Source organism: Callorhinchus milii, unplaced genomic scaffold (genome assembly GCF_018977255.1).
Source record: "Callorhinchus milii isolate IMCB2004 unplaced genomic scaffold, IMCB_Cmil_1.0 Scaffold1, whole genome shotgun sequence".
Lineage (NCBI taxonomy): Eukaryota > Metazoa > Chordata > Chondrichthyes > Chimaeriformes > Callorhinchidae > Callorhinchus > Callorhinchus milii.
This window is the reverse complement of record NW_024704742.1, coordinates 78366889-78387491: the sequence shown is the minus strand read 5'-3', so window position 1 is coordinate 78387491 and position 20603 is coordinate 78366889. Positions and strand designations below refer to the sequence as shown.

The following is a 20603-nucleotide window of genomic DNA, read 5'->3' as shown; positions in this document are numbered from 1 at the left end:
ACCTTGGGCAAGTTTCCTTACTCCACACGCCTAATAATAATCCCTCCAAAACCAAAAACAATAATAAATTGGTCATTTTCAATCTACGACTGTTTGTGGGACATTGCTGTGCGGAATTGGCTGCCGCGTTCGCCCACAAATATACAGTCAATTCACTTTACAGTGTGTTCTGTGAATGGCTTTGGGACGTCCTCCCGACTTGAAAAGCGCTATATCAAATGCAAGGATTATTATTATTATCATTGCAAGATTTGAAATAATTCTACTTCTGCAAAAATGTAACTTTCTGTTACTTAAATCTTCAGATGAGACATTACACCAAGATTGTGTCTGACTATCAAATGGATGTTAAAGAACCCATGATGCTACTCAAAAAGAGAAGGGAGTTTCTCCCAGTGTTGTGGCTTACAATCCCCTAATACAATAAATAAAATTGTTCATTTACTTGATGGCTGTTTGTGGAACATTGTTATGTGCAAAAATTGCAACTTTGCCTGCAAAATGCGTCATTATACTTTCCATTGTATCTGTGAACTGCTTGGGAGATATCCTCCTCATCTGAAAAGAATTATACCAAATGTAAAGATTATAAGAACATAAGAAATGCTAGACGAAAAGTGTTCAATGGCCATCTAGTTCGCCTTCCACCTTCCTGGCGGTCTCATGCACATATGTCCCAAACTACCTATGTACTATATCCCATAATGTTATTTCCTAAAAGAAAACTATCTAATCTGTTTTTGAAAGAATCAACACTTCCTGTTTCAACCGTCTCCCTGTTCCACAGGTTCACTTCGCTCACTAAAATAGTGTTTGCGTAGATTCATTCTGAATTTACCCCCCTTCAATCGCAGGCCACGTCCTCTGGTTTTACTATTCTGGACAAAGTTGAAGCAGCCTGTCATGATCTATATTGTCTTGCCCCTTTAGAATCTTAAAGACAGCAATTATGTCGCCTCTCAATCCTCCCTTTTCCAGCATGAGCATGTCCAATTTATTTTGCTGCTCCTCATAATCCGGTCCCTCCATTCCCTCAATCATTTTGGTTGCCCTCCTCTGTATCTTCTCAATTTCTCCAATATCGTTTTGTACTGCGGAAACCAGAACTGTACACAGTACTCTTAAGATGGTCTCACCAATGATTGATACAGTGGCAGGATTACTCCATTATTTTGGCTTGCTATTGATCTTTTGATACATCCCAATATCTGGTTTGCTTTATTCACTGCCACAGAACATTGTTGGGAAAGCTTCAATGTATCGTCAAATAGGATCCCCAGGTCCTTTTCATTTTCCACACCTATTATTTTCCTTACGTTTAAATAATAGTCCCTTCCAGGATTATTTGTCCCCATGTGAAGTACTTTACATTTCTCCACATTGAATATCTTCTGCCACCTATCTGCCCAATTCCCAATTATGTTCAAATCCTCCTGTAACCTATCTTATTCAGCTTCACTATCTACCACCGTCATTAGTTTGGTGTCATCTACAAACTGTGCTTTCAACTCCTAATTCCAGATCATTTATACAAATATTAAACAAAAGAGGACCCAAAACAGCCCCTTGTGGAACTCCACTGGTAACATTTTCCCAGTCTGATGACATTCCCCTTACCACCACCCTTTAGGTTCTTCCAGTCAACCGGTTGTGTATCCATTGTAATATACCTCTACTGATACCTGCTTTCTTTATTTTCATTACGAGCCTCTCAAGAGGAACTGTATCAAAGGCTTTACTGAAATCCAGATATACAACATCCACAGCCTTACCCTTATCAAGTTCTCTTGTCATGCCATCAAAAAAAACCAGTAAATTAGATTGGTAAGACCTCCCCTTCATGAACCCATAGTGGCTATCATTCATTATTATATTTCTGTCCAGATCCTGTCCAGGATGATTTTATCCTTAATAAGTCTCCATAATTTTACCCACAATGGACGTCAAACGTATTGGTCTGCAGTTTCCTGGGTCACTTTTGTTACCTTTCTTAAAAATAGGAGTAACATCTACCTTTCTCCAGTCCCCCTGCACCTCTCCAGTATTCAGTAATTGTTGAAAGATCTGTGCCAGTGTTTCTGCGACTTCCTTAGTTCGTTAAGGATCCTCGGGTGCAATTTATCCGGCCCCTGAGATTCATTTAGCTTAAGTTTGCACAGCTGTTTGGCAACCATGCTGGTTCTCTACGACATCCTTGAGTTCTCTTTCCAGATCAGATAGGTTCTACGTCTCCTCCTTGGTTAAAAACTGATGCAAAAAAATTATTTAACACTATTGCAGCTTGTGCAGCATTATTTATCATGTTCTCTCCCGCCCACCTCCAGTGGCCCTATTCTATTGCTTGTTTTTCTTTTACTTTTAATGTAATTGAAAAATGTTTTCTTATTATCCTTCACATCTCTTGCCATGTTCAATTCAAAGCTTTTCTTTGTCATTCTGATGCTTTTTTGCAGTCCTGGCATGCCAATTGGTATTGAATCTGACTCATTATCATTAGTATTTTTACTATTTAGGTTGGAGATGATTTTGATTTTCTTGATTTATAGTATTTGTGTTTATCTTGTTTTGTCTGTAAGTCTATGTTCAATTGCTCTGTCTGTAAATGAACGTGTTTTGATTTAATTAGCAAATTATAATAATTTTGTGTTCAGAAAAAGGCTGGGAGCACAGCCAGAGATTCTGTGATAAGATGCTAATTACAAAGGATTTTATGATTAAACCCTGAGGAGACAGGATTTTAAAGAGGCGAGTGCTATGACTGCTGGTTGAGTTCAGAAGATTCAGTTACATGAATTATGCACAGACCTTAAACCAAGGAAAATTCTGAAAAGATGTTTTGAATAGTAACAATCATCAATTAGCTTTTGAAAAAATCATTTATGAATGATTGCCAATATCTGTCAGCCTATCTCTGTGAATCGCCCACAGCTTTTCAGCATTGATATGCCAGCCCTGACCACTTAGCTACTTAGAGAGCTCCACACGTTGGAGGTAACCAATGTCAGAGCATTTTGGATGCCCCTGTGTATCTATCCCTGAGCCATTGTTGATTGTACTACAGCTATAATAGCCCACAATGTTGACCCATCACAGCAGGAATGCCAGAGAGGGAGGAAATGGACTGTGTGAAGCACCTCTGAATCATGCCCAATCTCTGATGTATTGTACTGTGCACTTCCACCAATAGTGCTTAAGTCCTGCTGCTGCTACAAAACAATTTCTTTGGATACCAGCCACTCATCTCCAGATCCATCTGCTCCTCTGTTTGCGCTTTGGCAATTCTGCGACACTATCTTCTTCTTGTTTCCTAATTTGTAAAACTGCATCTTCCATGCCTGGCAGAAACTTGTTATGCGGTCAGTCACTATGCTTTAGAAGTGCAAATGCGTCTACATCTGTGCTTGTGCAAAGATCAGCATCATAGGTGTGTGCAAACTATTTTTATGGTGTGAATGGTCACGTTCTAGATGATTGATATTTGTTTTTTTTCCTTTGTGGAAAGAGAGTGAAATAGACATTAATAATAATCCTTGCGTTTGATATAGTGCCTTATCATTTTGTTGAAATATCTCAAAACGCTTTACAAAATATATTGTAAAGTGGATTAACAGTATTTTGTGGGTGAAAAGTGACACCCAGTTTCACACAGCAGAATCGCACAGTGAATACNTTTTTTTAGGGATTATTTCCCCTTATCCCCAGAACGATCCGCCAATTGACTAATTGGTTTATTTGCCTGATGTTTTGTCCTAAGGTTTTGATGTTTTTTAGGCAGTGTTCGACTTCCTGTAACAGGTGAGGTACAGACTTTTTTGGCCTGATGAGTGCATCACGGCACAAATATTGGTTAGTACAGGACCCCAGAGGTAGAAAGATAGAAGAACTGAATATCGGAGTGGGATTCTTCCTTCCACTTCACAGACCTGTGTAACCTAATATTGTTCCAGTGTGAAGTGAAAAGTACAGCTCCAAAGTCCCATATATCGAGAGATTGTAGAGAGTAACATATTTCCTGTCCCAAGGAGACCTGCATATTAAATTCCAGCTTACAGCTCATAAAGAAAAGCACAGCATGCTGAAACAGTCTGTTTCTTGCTTCTGGGTACTCCAAACACCAAACTACTTTCCTCTTTTTTGTGCTGGGAAAGACTAAGTGAAGCTTCCACTTCTGTTTAAACCTCTGAAACTCCTCTTGCTCACCAAATAAAGTGGTTTTGTGATTGTTGGCTCTAATTCTAAATGTATTTGTTGAACCCTGCTCTCTGGTGATTCATGTTGCTGAAACGTAAAAGAAATGAAAGGTGTTGCAGTCCATATTATCTTGATCACTTATCGTTCCATCTTGACATTGTGCTCAGGAATAGAACCAGGGTCCTCTCTCTTGCGAGGCGAGTGCGCTAACTACTATGCTATGGTACTCCACTCCATTAGTAAGATAACGACATGGTTAATTGTTAACTAACAACTAAAATAATTGCTAGAGGATTGTTGGTCAGGTCAGCAAGAAGAAACCTCTTTGAATAGTGCCATGTTCACCTGAATAGGCAGATGGGACCTTTTAACGTCTCATTTGAAGAGACAGTACCTCTAAAAATCCAGCAGTGCACTGATGTATCAGCCTAAACTGTGAGCTCAAAATCCCACACATAAAGTTCAAACCCATAATCTTGTGACCTAGAAGCAAGGGTGTTACTGTTGAGTCAAGCTGACATCTAGTTTCCCTTATCCTGCTGGCAGAACTAAGGGAGAATCATTTCACATTTTTCCACAGATCATAGGAGGGCTTGCAAGCTGGAGAATACTATCAGTAACGTGTCCTATGTTCAGTTCCACATGTGTTCCATATCTTTCTGCTGTATTTTGTTTAAAATGTAGTGGTATCAGCACAGTCTGTGAATTCACTTTCACAAAGATCATCCCAGGGCCATGGCTAAAAGGGTCTGTCTGGCTGAGCTCTCCACTGACTTCACTCAGCCAATGCTAAAACTTCCAGGTCACCTGCCTCTGCATCACCCTCCGGCCCAGTCCAAAGAGCTGCAGAAACGAGCAAAGAGGCTGGGGATAAGCACAGGCTGCCCAGTAAACCACAGCTCAGGGCATAAGCAGATACCTGAAGGGATTAGCCTTCATGAGAGGTCATATACATGAGTGAAGTGATGAAGTCTTGCATGATATAGGTCACACTGCTTCTGTTCAGGTTTTAATTCAGAGCAATGCGTGCAGACACAAAATATAATTTAAAATACTTTTTTTTAGCATTGTCATTGTACCCAATTAAGTCTGTGTGTAGATTAAAGAAATTAAAATAAATTGACCTGTCACCATGTTAAATCTTCTGCAAACTCCACTGAGAGACTGAATTAGAACATTAAAAGCACAGGGTAATTTATCATCAGGATGTATCAGAGAGCACAATAGAGGAGTTTCTGAGAACAGAAGTGGAGGCTTCACTCAGTCTTTTCCAGCACAAACAAGAGGAAAGTAGTTTGGTCTTTGGAGTACCCAGAAGCAAGAAACAGTCTGTCTCAGCATGCTGTACTTTTCTTTATGAGCTACTGGTTAGAATTTAATATGCAAGTCTCCTTGAGACAGGAAATATGTTACTCTCTACAATCTCTTGATATATGGGACTTTGGAGCTGCACTTTTCACTTCACAGTGAAACAATATTAGGTTACACAGCTCTGTGAAGTGGAAGGAGGAATCCCTCTCCGATATTCAGTTCTCCTATCTTTTTACCTCTGAGGTTCTGCACGAGCCAATAATTTGTTCCATGATGCACTCAAAAAAAGCCTGTATTGCACCTGTTATTGGAAATCGAATGCTGCATAAAAAACATTAAACACATCAAACATCAAATAAAGCATTGTTACTGACACAGGATTAGTAGTTGGAAGTCACGCTTTTGCTATTCACTGTTATGTTTGAGCATTGCTAATGAGGATACCTGAACTAATAATAATAATCGTTGCCTTTCATAAAACATTTTACCACGTCAAAACATCTCAAAACGCTTCAGAGTTTTTCTCCACCTTGACTGTGCACATCGTAAGCAACAGGACACAACAGCACTGATTAATATTTAGCATTAGTAACAAGTAAGAGTCGATGCAGGCTAAAGCTTGGTCTCTTAATAAAAAGGCTAAACTAGGGCATCTCACTGATTAGTGTATTTGGTAGCGACTCTGCAATTTCAGTCACAAAGTGGAAATTGCAAATAGCGCAGCAACTTCTGGGTTATAATCGCTTCATTTTCAACCCCATTAACTGGAGACAGACAAACGTACACTCCATCGAGTTTTATAAGCACAGCAAAATTGTGCAGTGTTGCAAAAGTTTATGTTCATCTCTTCCCATTGACTATACAACCATGTGCAGTAAATCTGATTGAGAGGGTTTTGAAATCCCTTTAGAAATGGCCTGAATAAAAAAAACACTAATGCAGTGAAATATCTGTTTGTTACTTGAGGATAATGCAAAGTTACCAGATCTCAAAATTAGTAAAAAGGGATGTTGCAGATGAACATTGTAGGCAGTGCAGCAAGTGTGCTAAGTAAATCGATTATTTGTATTATTTATGGGTGCCATTCATTTTAATGAGTTGTACAAATGTAAGTAAAACGTCAAAGGAACCTGGGCTTGTTTGTCATCATATCACTAACTGTGAAAGCTAAGTACTTCAATATTTACCCACCTCGATTATAATCTCAAAGTAATTCTGAGGCTGTCCAGCATGAACCTCTGGAAACTGTGAATGTCAGCAATTGTAAGTGAGATGACCCTAAGCGCTGTTTGCTAATCATAGAATAGTAGAGCACATAAAGAGGCCATTCGGCCCATCGAGTCTGTGTCGGCTCTTTGAAAAGAGCAATGTAATGTCAATCCCACTCGCAGCCCTTTCCCCATAACCCTGCAAACCCGTCCTCCTCAAATACCCATCCAGTGCATTTTCAAAAGTAGTTATCGAATCGGCCTCGACCACCCTTTCAGGCAATGCGTTCCAGATTCGAACAATTCGCTGCGTGAAAAAAATTCTTCTCACCTCCCCTCTGCTTCCTTTAGAAACTGTTTTAAGTCTGTGACCTTGAGTCACCGACACATCCACCAGTGGAAACAATTTTTCCCTTTCTAACCTATCAAATTCCCTCATGATTTTGAAGACCTCTATTAGGTCTCCTCGTAACCTTCTCTGCTCCAATGAGAATAATCCCCACCTCTCTAGCCTTTCCTCATAATCAAGGTCCCTCATTTCTGGTACTATTCTTGTAAATCTCCTCTGTATCCTTTCCAATGCCTTAACATCCTTCCTATAGTGTAGTGCACAGAACTGGGTGCAGTATTCTAACTGAGGCCTAACCAGTGTATTATATAGGTTAATCATAACCTCCTGACTCTTGTACTCTATGCCCCTATTTATAAACCCTAGTATCCCATATGCCCTTTTTACAGCTTTATCTACCTGTCCTGCCACCTTCAAGGATTCATTTACCTGAACCCCCAGATCTCTCTGTTCGTTTACCCCCCTTAAGATTGTATTACATAGCCTATATTGCCTCCCCTCATTTTTTCTTCCAAAATGCATTACCTCACATTTCTCCACATTGAAATTCATCTGCCATATGTCTGCCCATTTTACCATTCTGTCTATGTCTTCCTGCAGTTGGCTCCTATCCTTCTCATTGTTTGCTACCCTACCTAACTTTGTGTCGTCCGCAAACTTGGAAATGGTACTTGCTATCCCCAAGTCCAGATCATTTATATATATTAAGAAGAGCAGTGGTCCCAATACTGATCCCTGGGGGACACCATTGTACACTTCCCTCTCGTCAGAAAAGCAGCCGTTCACCACAACACTCTGCTTCCTGTCTCCCAGCCAGTTCTGGATCCATGCTGCCACTATCCTTTTTATACCATTGGCTTCTATTTTTCTTACAAGTCTTTTATGTGGTATTAAAAAGTCTTTTAATGTTGTGTCCAAAATTTGTTTCTTCTTTCTTGCATTTTCACTGCATTCAAATTAACACTCATAGGGTTGTTTTTCATCAGCCATTGACACATGTGGAAGCCTATCTCTTTTGAGTATCCAAACCAGACTGAGTATTCTTGTTTGGAAAATCTTAAGCACGGTGATGGGTTTCCACGTGCAACAGAGACCCAACTGACACAAAAAAGGAGTGAAATTTCCATCTGTGTCTGCCTCCCATCCTCCCGACGTGAAAGGCGCTCTATAAATGGAATCTTGTTGTTGTTGTTGCCTCCGACCATACACATTTCCCTGTATCTGGAATGGGAATGCACACTCTACACTCTGGGATCCCCAATGTGTATTGGGGTATTGATGGAATTATAACTGGTTAAACCGTATAGCTTGGCAAGCTTCCTGCTGCTTGTCCAGCTAGGATCAATCTGTCCATTATGGCTTTGGCTTGCAGGGTTGACAAGAGCAGAGTGGGAAAAATCCCTGCTTCATATGAATTGTCTGTTCTCCAATTCCTGCCAATGAACCAGGCTGGTTTGCAGGGTTAAAAACTCATTGCATTGTCTCTTACTGTAGCTTATTCTTTCCCAGATTTTAAGAGGGAAACACTTTGACAACAGCTAAAGGAGAGTAACTATGAATAGTTGCAATGATGGAGCTGTTTTAGCTTGTGAACAGGATAATTTGAGCATCATAATAATGACAATAATTAACTTAATAAGTTCTCTTCACAAATTACCCCTTTTATTTAAAAATAAATGCTTCAAATCACTTTACAAAGTCTTTATACTTTGGATTGATTCGAATGAAGTTAATGTTACTGTGTAAAGACAATGTTGATCATGTCTCCTACTTTAATTTTTCCCCAGGACCACGTAACTATTGCTATCTAACTCCTGACACTCTCATTTTTCTTACGATCTACAATTGACTGTTGTCTTGAGATCTTTAACATTCACACGAACAGGCAGACAGGACCTCAGGGGCCCTGGAGTGTCAACCTAGACTGTGAGTTCAAGGTCTCAACATATTCAAAAAGAGAAGGGACATTTTCCTGGTGTCCTGGCCAACAATCCCCAAATAAAATTGATTACTCTATTTGTTAGGTCAGGGTATTAAGGACTTGAGGTAAGATCACCCATGATCTTATAGAATGGCAGGACAGGCTCGAGGGACAGACTGACCTCCTCCTGTTTCTACATTTCTATGTTACTCACTTACTGGCTGTGTGTGGGACATTGTTGTTGCAAAATTGGCCGTTTCATTCACCTACAAAATAGTAAATTCCCAATGCAAAAGGCATTATATCAAATGCAAGGATTATTATTATCAGAAATGCACCCAAATGGCTTCTTCATCCAAACCTCTCCAATGACCTTGCAGTTGTATTTTGTTATGTACTTCGAGATGTTCACCCATTGTGAAAAGGCCCACCTCTGCTGTTGCCATCACTGTCTGCAGCAGCATGGTTAGAACCACATGAATGCTCTCAGTAGATATCCCAGTCCAGCCTGTGCCACCCGCAAGTACATGAACATTGGCAAGAAATATTAGAATTATTATAAATAGTACAATGCAATGTTCATCACAAATATTTGCAAAATATTGTGATTTGCTTCACTTTATTGATGCATGGCTAAGTAAGCAGTAAATAATTTAAACTGATCAATATTTGACCCTTCCGCTATTTTAAACAGCCACTAATTATCAGAGAGCATTTTAAGATGCACTACATTCATTTTTAGTGCTGTGATATTTATTAATAATAAGAACGTCATGTCGGAAGGAATCAAAGCACTTCACAGGATTTATTGTACAGTAACTGCATTTTGTGGGCGAGCACGGCACAGCAATGTACCACAAACAACCATGAAGTTGTTGTCCAGGAAGCCAGGAGAAACTCCCTTCACTTTTTAAATTGTGCCGCACAATCTTTAACATCTACTTGAATAGTTAGGTTGGAGCTTGGTTTAACATCTCATTCGAAGGACGGCGCTTCCAAAAATATTGCACACCCCTCGCACCTCTTTGGCGTGTCAGCCTTGATTATTTGAGTTCAAAGTCCCAACTAAGGGCATTATTAAGAAATAGACCTTTTTTGGGGGGAGGGTGGGGCTGAGGGAGGAACTCGGTAAATAACCTTGGATACAGAGGCACTCATGGCTCTGCTCGTTGTCCTGTGCATGTAGTTCTAGCTACAGGAGAACTGATATTTATTCCCTTGTGTTTTTTTTCTTGAGATTCTCATCAGGGTGAGTACCAAAGAAAACTCTACAGTGAGCTGCTGAAAAACTACAATCGACTGGAACGTCCTGTGGCGAACGATAGTCAGCCTCTGGTCGTTGACCTTGGAATCGCCTTCATTCAGATAATCGATGTGGTGAGTGTCAAACTTCAGCACATATTGATTCAGATACATAATGATTTAAATAGATTGTACAATACAAAATCAGGCCATTTGGCCCAACTAGTCTGTGCCGTTGTTTATAGTCCAAATGAGTCTTCACCCGCTCCTTGCTATAACTTTCTATTCACAGAAAGACTCTACAGTCATTGATAAAGACAGACAACAAAGACAGACATAGTCAGTGAATTTAAAACAATGAGGGTCAAAATAGTGCAATTCCTAAACATTTTATTCTTTGTTTAAAGAACATTGTTGACGTTTGGTTTGAAATAAGATACCCTCTGCCTCCCTCCGATTTCTGATTATTGGCAGCACCTGAACATGGCTACAAAGCCCAGAACTTTTGTCTTCGATTTAGGCTTTGTGGGGACACATTTTCAGCCTTTCCAAGGTTGCACAGAGATAACTGGTTCACCTGAATCTTTATAAAGCAAGTGAGGATGTTTTAGTGTGGCCTTCTTTGCACGTGCTTCTCTGATCTTATTCATAGCTTACTTATTTCCAAAAGTTGAATGAAAATAATCTAGGTTGAGAGAAGTTATTTTTTGTTCCTTGAAAATAATCCCTCTAAGCAAGAATTCAAGATAGCAGTGACAAGGGCTTTTAAACCAGTTCTGGGTCCTCCTGTTATTTATAAGTCGGAAGGCAATAGTTGTTTTCATTCCAGGTAATCATTTTTTTTCACTTCATTCCACAAATCTCATTCCAGACTTTTGAGTGTGTGGTTGCTGTCTGGATTAAGCAGAGAACATTAGTACTGTTGGGGAAGATATCGTGGCAGATATTGTCCTGAGGAGAATTTCAGCCTTTTTTTGTACACAAAGGTGTTCATTTCTTAAAAAGAAATAATCCTTGCACTCAATATAATGCCTTTCATGTTGGGAGGACGTCTCAGAATTTTCCTGTTAAGTGCTTAGACGGTGTATTTCACAGGCAAAGCTTTAGGTTGATTCAATAAGCGAGACTGCCTTTGTATAAGATTCAATTAGATCTTATACATAGCGAGTATGTATGGCTGTAGCAGATCTCAGCCGGGATAGAGAAGTCTGACAGTTAGCCTATGTGTCCCTGAGCTTTGGGTGGAGGTGGAGGGGGGGTCAGGGATCCTGCTCTTAATTGCTATCCAATGTTGTTTGTTCATGGATGTCTCAGCGCCTTGGGACGTCCTCCTGACGTGAAAGGCGCTTTATAAATTGAATCTTGTTGTTGTTGTTGTTGTTGGACTAGGCAGTGAGGCTCTGAACTAGCCTGCTCACATTCATTGGCTGTACTCCCATAATAAAAATAATAATACTCCCATAATAATAATAATACTTGCATTGCATTTGGTATAGTGCCTTCCACATCAGGAGAATGCCACAAAGCCATCAAGATTTATTGTAAAGTTTAATGATTGTATTTTACAGGCAAAGAGAGCCAATTTCCACATAGCAATGTCTCACAAACAGTCATGAAGTAAATGAATAATTTTATTTGGGTTTGTTGGCCAGGAGAAACTTCCTTCTTTTTTGAGGAGTGCCATAAGACATTTAACATCTTGAACAGACACCATATTGGAATATCAGGCCGCCATCAGGTCTTAAACTCATGCAGTCTGGGCTGACACTTCAATGTAACATTGGGGAAACATTGTTAGAGGTACCATTCTTTAAATGAGATGTTATACCAAGGCTCCATCTGTCTTTCCAGATAGACGGTAAAGATCCTTTGCCACTATTCAAAAAGAGAAGGGCATTTTTCATGGTGTCCTGGCCAACAATCCCCCAAATAAAATTCATCATTCACTCCATGGTTGCTTGTTGAAAATTGCTGTGAGATTATTAGCTGCTGCGTTCCACGACTAAATACAGTGTCACTACACTTTACAATATATACGGTGTAGTGCTTTAAGATGTCCTCCTGACATGAAAGGTGCTCGTTAAATGTAAGGATTATTATTTGCTTATTGAGGAGTGGGCTTGCTGACTAAAATAGTCTTTTCTCTTTCGGTGCTTTTTTCTATGTTTTTAAGTGTTCCTCTTGGAAAGTCGAAATGTTCCCCATAATATCTTTCTAGTGGAATAAAAATGCAATCAAATTATTCAGCATGCAAACAAGGCATTCAAGTATGCAGTGTTTCAAAAAATCATGTTGATAAGTGATCTCCACTCAAAACCAAACACAAAAAGATTTAAAAAATCAATAGTGAAACATATGTAAATGGCTCTGAGAGTAATAACAGTTTGAGTGACTGATTGAATTAACATTCCTGTAGTCTGTCAGCCAGTGAAATTATTATAGTTTTTTTTGTGTGGAAAGACGTATTTGTGCTGCAGTCTAAACACTCATTATTACTGAAAGGCCTGAGGAATTGAGAAACTCTTTGACCTTTACTGACAAACCTGACACTTTCTTTCCAAAATTGAGCTAATCATTTTAATTAAAACATGCCAAACATCCAGAAAACCTCCACATCTTGATGTTGCCATCTGCTCTTGAATAAAAATTATAATAAAAAAACATAACTTCAGCGTTCAGAACAGAGGGAAAGAACAGTGGATGAAAAGAGATACGATACCTATGTAATTATAATAATAATGATATAATAGTTACATTAGGTATAACGCTTTTCATGTTGGGAGCACATCCCAAAGTACATCACAGGATATACTACAGCGTGTATTGACTGTGAATTTTGTAGGTGAATGTGATGTTTCTCTCTTTTAATTTTCAGTGGGTATTAAATGTAGACTGAATTCAGATCGAAGTTTAGAGACCTTTCATACGACCACAGAAAGAATGGAATCGGTCAGCTGAGATTGAAGTTGATGTGTTGGGAGCTGCCAATGAAATCAAATTATTCAGCATGCAAACAAGGCATTCAAGTATGCAGTGTTTCAAAAAATCATGTTGATAAGTGATCTGCACTCAAAACCAAACACAAAAAGATTTAAAATATCAATAGTGAAACATATGTAAATGGCTCTGAGAGTAATAACAGTTTGAGTGACTGATTGAATTAACATTCCTGTAGTCTGTCAGCCAGTGAAATTATTATAGTTTTTTTTGTGTGGAAAGACGTATTTGTCCCGAGGCTCTCCTGACCAATGTAACATGAGGATTCAATCCTTTCAACAATGGAGGAGGAGTGAGGGTGGTGATCAGGAACCGCGTTTTAAAGTAGTCCAAATATTTCTTAAATAGATGTGCTGTACATTTCAACACTAACACACAGTGCCACAGAGTGGGAGGATGCGTCAGGTTGGAATCTGTCCACAAACAGAGCCCACCCTCCAATCCTCATCTTAATAATAGATAATCTCTGTATTTGATCCAGCACCACATCACATTGTTGAGAATTCTCAAAGCACAGTTTCAAAGCGCTAATTTTGAAAGCAGTTAATAATAATAATAATAATAATAATAATAATAATCCTTGCATTTGATATAGCGCTTTTCACGTCGGGAGGACGTCCCAAAGCGCTTCACAGAACACACTGTAAAGTGAATTGACTGTATATTTGTGGGCGAACGCGGCAGCCAATTGCGCACAGCAATGTCCCACAAACAGTCGTAGATTGAAAATGACCAATTTAATTATTGTTTTTTAGTTTTGGAGGGATTATTATTAGGCGTATGGAGTAAGGAAACTTGCCCAAGGTTTCGCCCTGTGCCTGGAATTGAACTCAGGTCTCTCACTTGCAAAGCGAGTGCTCTAACCACTGAGCTACAGGACTCCAATAATAATTATTTGTGATGCAGATCTTCAAAGACTTTGATGAATTTATAATAATAATCTTTGCATTTGATATTGCACCTAATCAAAAGTATGTGCAATATTAAATCCAAAGATTATTATTGTAAATCTGTTCCACCATTGGTGACCGCGCTTTCAGCCACTACGCCCCGAAACTCTGGAACACTCTTCCTCTATCCCTCCGCCTTGCACCTTCCTTCCCCATCTTCAGGTCGTGCCTGAAGACCTTCCTATTCGACTGTGCCTATGGTCACCCCCCCCACCCCCAAGCCCACCCAGCTCAGCATTGGGCATTGCCACTGTCAAGCACACTGTGACGTTACCCTGTGTGAGGGTAGCTATATAAATGCAAGTTGGTGGTGGTGTAGTCAAATACTTAAAAAATCCAGTTCAGATCAGGGAATTGCCATTCATCAGTGCAATCATTCTACGTTTGGTAAGGAGGATATGAATGAAAAATGTGATGTTTCATAACCAAATCAATGTCACATTCAATATTTCATTTTTTTAGTTTGAAATTCTGGTGCTTTCAATTGATTTTTTTCAACTTTCATGTGAAATTTCAGTGAGTTTTTTCTTCTTAGAAGTTTTACCTTTGATTCCTCAGGAATGTTGAGGAGAGTTAAAAGCAGTGTCAATGGTACATGGAAATTGCAGTTTTGATAAGTTTTTGTTTATTTCATAATTAATTTTTATGATTTAATGAAAATATTGCAATTTTAGTGATCAACATTAAATAGAGGGCAACCCCTTTTATATCATGTTCAGCTGGGACCAACATACGAGAAATAAATATTCTAATCAAATGCAACAAAATGGCCAGCTTCCTGATCCAGTCACAACATCACTTATTGACAAAAGTCATTTCCCCCACAAATATACAGTCAATTCACTTCACGGTATATTCTGTGAAGCGCTTTGAGATGTCTAGAAGGCATGAAAAGTACTATATCAAATGCAAAGATTATTATTATTATTAAGTGCAGCACAGGCACAGGAAATGATGCCAATGGTGCTTTTAGCACACAACGTACATGTGCGCATTACAAAGGAAGAGAGCTCAGTGGCAACTGGGCAATGCTAGACATCAGGTGTACCGTGTTTCCATATAGCAAGGTTCCACACTAAGGCTAAGCTACAAATGGTTGTGCACTAATGGGAAAACCCTGTAGCCACAATTCGTTCAATGCTGGTAAAGCAATATTTAATTTATGAAAAGGTGCTAGATGGGCAATTCGAATGCTCTCTCTATTCACTCCCATATTTTTCTATGTGGAATTCACTCATCCAGGGCTGTAGGATCCTGAGATCTGCAAATTGGTATCCTTGTTAAGAGGTCCCTTTTCTGGTTCAGTGGAACCAGGTCAATCTTCAAGCTTGAGTTGTCAACGGCTTTTAAGGTTAGTTATGAGCCACTGAAAACCTGATTCCTGTCAACTTGCTCTCACCCCCTGCAGAATAGCAGAATAGATAGTGGAAACCAGGAGAAGCAGAAGAGTGTTTTACAAATAGATGTAAACTCTGTTCAGTGAAGATTGGAAAGCACAACAGAAAATAATTGAATTCGAATTGAAGATTGGAAATAAGGAGGTAAAATCTGTGATAATTTTATAATGTGCTCCTTCCATTGAGGAATGAATTAGGGTTCTACTATATCACAGTGAAGGTCGAGGGCAATCTAAAACTGCCTTTAACAAAATCTGATCAAAAAAAATCATGTACTTTTTTAAAATCCTTTTCATTGATTAAATTCTAGCAGGACTCCAAATGCATACTCTAGGGCTCTCCAACCCTTGGCTTTTGTCAACTTGTACCAATATTTCCCAGAGTTAGTTAAGCAGAGAACTTCCCTCTGGGAAGAGAGTGCACATTCCATTTCCATGCAGAAGTGGAAGTTTTAGTAGTTTGATATGAATACACTTAAGCATAGTAGGTTAAGATGGATTTCCATATATGCTAGACATACAGCTGAGTAAAAAATCAGTGGAAATAATATGTTTGATGTTTTATTTCAAGTCAGTTTTTTTTTAGTTTTCATGTTTGTAGTCTATGTTAACTATTGCCATAATATGAGTATTCTGGATGTATGGTTAACATTTTTACTCTAATATTGGTATATTTCAGTAAAAGCCAGTTATCTTGGGGATGAGGTTAATTTCTCTGAACAACCCCATTAATAATAATAATAATAATAATCTTTGTGATGTCTCAAAGCGCTTCACAGAATATATTGTAATGTGAATTGACTGTGTATGTTGTGAATGAAATGTGACATTAATAGTTAACTTATAATTTTGCAAATGAATACTATTATTTAAGAAAGAAACATATTGCTGATATTCATGAAAGATTACTGTGTTAGCAACTTTCATGAAACTTTGATAAATTCTGCCCCTTTGAGCCAAGCGCAAATCTGGTAGAACTCTCGCCTCTGAGTCAGAGAGTTGTGGGTTCAAGCCTCATGTTGGGAATTTGAGCTCATAGTCTAGGCTGACACTGCAGTGCTGGCGAAGTGCTGCATTGTTGGAGGTGCCGTGCTTCGGATGAAACATTAAACTGAATTCCTGCAGCATTGTTCAGAGAGAGAAGGGAGTTTCTCCCAGTGTGCTGATCAACAATACCTCAAATAAAAAATTAGTCACTCAGTCATTCATTCGTGGTCCTGCAGCGAATTGTTTAGAGCAATTGCCTTGCAAGCGAGAGGACCCGGGTTTGGTTCCCGGGAAGGGTGAAACATTAGGCAAGTTTCCTTACTCCACACGTCTCTGTTTACCTGGCAATAAGCAGGAACCTGACTGTTAGTCAATTGGTGGATTGCTTTTCTGGGAGTAATAATCCCTTAAAACATTTTTTTTTAATAATCACAATTTGGTTACTTTATCCATGACTGTTTGTGGGCACTGCTGTGCGCAATTGGCTGCCGCGATTCACCCACAAAATAAACAGTCAATTCCATTTTGCAGTATATTCTGTAAAGCTCTTTGAGATGTCTCGAAGACCTGATAAGGTGTTATATGAAGTCCAAGTATTATTATTATTATTTCATTGCTGTGTATAAAATTGGCTAGCACATTCTGTCCACAAAACACATAATGGCACCACTTTACAGTACATCCTGTAAAGTGCTTTGAGACATCTTAACGATATGATAAGGCTCTATAGCAGAGTCTGTGGATCTGAACTCCTCAACTTCCCCAGGCTCTCCTTCAGGCCTGTGCGCAATCTAGGCATCCAGTTCGAAACCCAGCTGTCCTTCCTCCCCCACATCTTGTCCCTGACCAGGACCACTTTTCTCCACCTCTGGCACTTTGCCTGCCTTTGACCATTCCTTACCCCAAATGCACTGAAACCCTTGTGCATGTGTTTGTCACCTCCCGCCTGGATTATTTAAACCCACTCCTCGCCGGTCTCCCCAGTTCTACTATTCAAAACCCCCAGCTCATTCAAAACTCTGCCGACCGCATACTGACCCGGACTAAGCTCCATACCCTCATCTCACCAGTTCTGGCCAGGCTCCACTGGCTCCCTATCACTGAACAGATTGACTTCAAGATCCTCACACTCGTGTTCAAATCCCTTCACTCCCTACCCCTCCGACTTTCTCACTTTCCAATCAATCACGCGGCGCCTCTGCTCGACTGGCACCAGCCTCGTGCTTGTCCCTCACGCCCTCCGCTCCACCATTGGAGGTCGCACATTCAGCCACTGTGCCCCAAAACTCAGGAATACTCTCCCTCAATCCCTCAGCATTGCTGTTGTATTATTAGAATTAATTTTAAAAGAAGTGTTTAGAGCAACAGTTATTGAACGATATTGCTGAAAAAAACACTTAAGGATTTCTAGAGAGAAACAAAGTATATTCAGGAGATACTGGACATTCAGGAGATACTGACCAGCAGCCCACTATTATACAGCAGTTAATATTGAGCCTCCTATTGTGTTTGTGTCTGATTTCACATTTAGGTATCAAGGTAGCCTCTCACTGTGGTTTGGTGCTTGCTGTCAGAAATCAACCTTAACACTGCATACAAGCAGGCCCCCCATCACACCAGTCCTTGCCAGGCTCCACTGGTTCCAGTCACTGAATGGATCGATTTCAAGATCCTCTCACTTGTTTTCAAATCTCTTCATGCCCTCGCACCTCCCTACCTATCCGACCTGCTTACCCCCCACTCCACCACCCGCTGCCTCCGTTTGGCTGGCTTCGGCCTCCTATTGTCCCTCGTCACCTTCCCTCCAGCATCAGTGCCTTCAGCCACTACACCCAGAAACTGTGGAACTGTCTCCCTCAATTCCTCCGCCCTGCCCCCTCCCTTCCTTGAAATCCCACCTAAAGACCTTCCTTTTGGATCGTGCTTACGGTCAACTCCCTCTTCCACTGGCTCATTGTCAGACTCCGCCACTATCAAGCACTCCAGAATGCTACGCCACAGGAAGTGCACTATATTAATGCAAGTTGTCTTTGTTGTTTTCTGCTTTCATGCTGATTTACAGCCTTGAGTCAACAGAATAGGCTGCTGAATGGGACTCTTTCGTTTTACTCCAGTCAAAAACAATTATGTAAAACAAAACACCCATCAAATTAAAAGGTTTTGTCTTGAATTAATTGTCGTTTTGCTTGAGTAATTCAGGTTTAATGTATTCCAAGGACTTTGATGTTATCTGATATTTCAAATAAAAGCCTGAGGTACAAGGAGTGACATTGACCTCCCCTTTCTAAATCAGCGTATCAGAGTTTGGTTGTTCTTTTGCTTGCTTGGCACTCATTCTGGAATATGGACTAGTTTTTGCATAAATAAGAATTAGGCTCGTATAGGGAATGCTTTTATCTAGTTAGGACGCATTAAGTAACAAATGCAGCATTGAGTGCTGTCAGACCTCCTGTGTCAGTGTGGCTCAGTTGGTAGCACTCCTTCATCTGAGTCAGAAGGTCATACATGGGTTCAAGGCCCATGTCAGCACACTTGAAGAGGTAGCACTTCAAGCAGAACTTGATCACAGAAAGAGACTGAGAAGGGAAGGGTGGGGGGGGCAAGATGGAGTAATAAAGGGAGGGAATTCCAGAGGATAAGGATGTAGGAACTCAAGGCTTGACCACTGATGGTGGGAGACGCTCTGCAAGGCCAAATTAGCTAAGTGGAGGGGGCAAGTGGAGAAGTTGGGTAGGAAGATTTTGTAGAGATAAGAAGGGGGCGGCGTGGTTAGATTTATCAGTGCTGGAGATGGTCCTGATATCGATCTTCTGAGAGCCAGGGATGACAGGCAAGAACTGGGTTCATGTATGTGGCAAGTGGTGGTGTTTTGGATGGTTCCAGGCAGCAGCACCATGGAGTAGCTGGCTGAGGTAAAGAGAAACTAACCTTCTCAGCATCATTTTGTTGCCTACAACCTGAAGCTTATCACCAATATAAACTCCCTCAAGTGACCCTTTTGTTCAGGCTACAGTCACATCTATTTAATTTACAACATCCTTCACAGTTGAATTACTTGGACATTGCTTTATGACTCTGGTAAACAAACAAGTTGTGCCTACAACATCTTTTATCAGTGCTTGTTGGAGAAAACAGATCTGAATCTTCAAAGAACTGCTGGACATCCACCGTGTCACAGTACACTAAAGATCACATTATTTGTAGTAAGCCTGTCATAATTTCCATCACTGCAATGTTCTTGAGCCCATTTTGGAGAATGTCTGCATCTGTCTATTTGTATAACAACTTCACTTGGTGTGGTTTATATGGCAAACAAATGTGATTTGCAATTGTTTTATTGGGATTAGTTTCTGCGAATGTGCCTATATAGAACCATAGAAGAAGAAGGTCAATTGGTCTATCGTGTGTGGGCTGGCTCCCTCAAGAGCAATTCTTTCAGTCCCATTTACCTGCCCTTTCCCATTACACCCCTCGTTGTTGACTTTTTTTTAAAAAGGTATTTATCTAATTCCCTCTTGAAAGCCAATATAACATTCTTAACATTTCAATTATTCCTCTCCTTCCTAATGGGAAGAGAGTTTTATACATAAATTCGATGATGTGTATGTATGTATGCTTTTTCAATCAATGAAATTGATAGTATATCCTGTGAAGGTCTTTGGGACATCCTCCTGATGTGAAAGGTACTATAATAAATGTAAGAATTATTATTATTAATCTATTAATGTTTCAAGACACACGTCGGGACTTGGAACTCACATGGTCAAAGCTGACACTCCCAATACAGTGCTTAGGGTTATGCTACAATTCAGAGATGCTGTTCTTTGGATAAGGCATTAAACCAAGGCCCATTTGCCTGTTCAGGTAGACATTAAAGATCCCGTGACACTATTCGCAAAAACAATCCCCCAAATAAAATTGGTCATTCACTTTATGACTGTTTGTGGACCATTGCTATATGCAAATTGGTTGCTGCGTTCACCCACAAAACACACAGGTATTGTACTTTACAGCATTTCATGTGAAGCGCTTTGGGACATTCTCCTGATGT

General features: G+C 39.9%; 1 protein-coding gene across 1 annotated transcript in view; it reads left to right on the top strand.

Annotated features, from left to right (window-relative positions):
• The first annotated feature begins 9456 nt into the window (after nt 1-9456).
• Nucleotides 9457-20603, top strand: part of chrna8 (cholinergic receptor, nicotinic, alpha 8) — a 118860-nt gene continuing 107713 nt past the window's right edge. Inside the window, exons 1-2 of the mRNA XM_007892056.2 lie at nt 9457-9517; nt 10218-10357. Of these exons, the coding sequence (XP_007890247.2) occupies nt 9457-9517; nt 10218-10357 (201 nt within the window). The remainder of the gene's footprint in view (nt 9518-10217; nt 10358-20603) is intronic.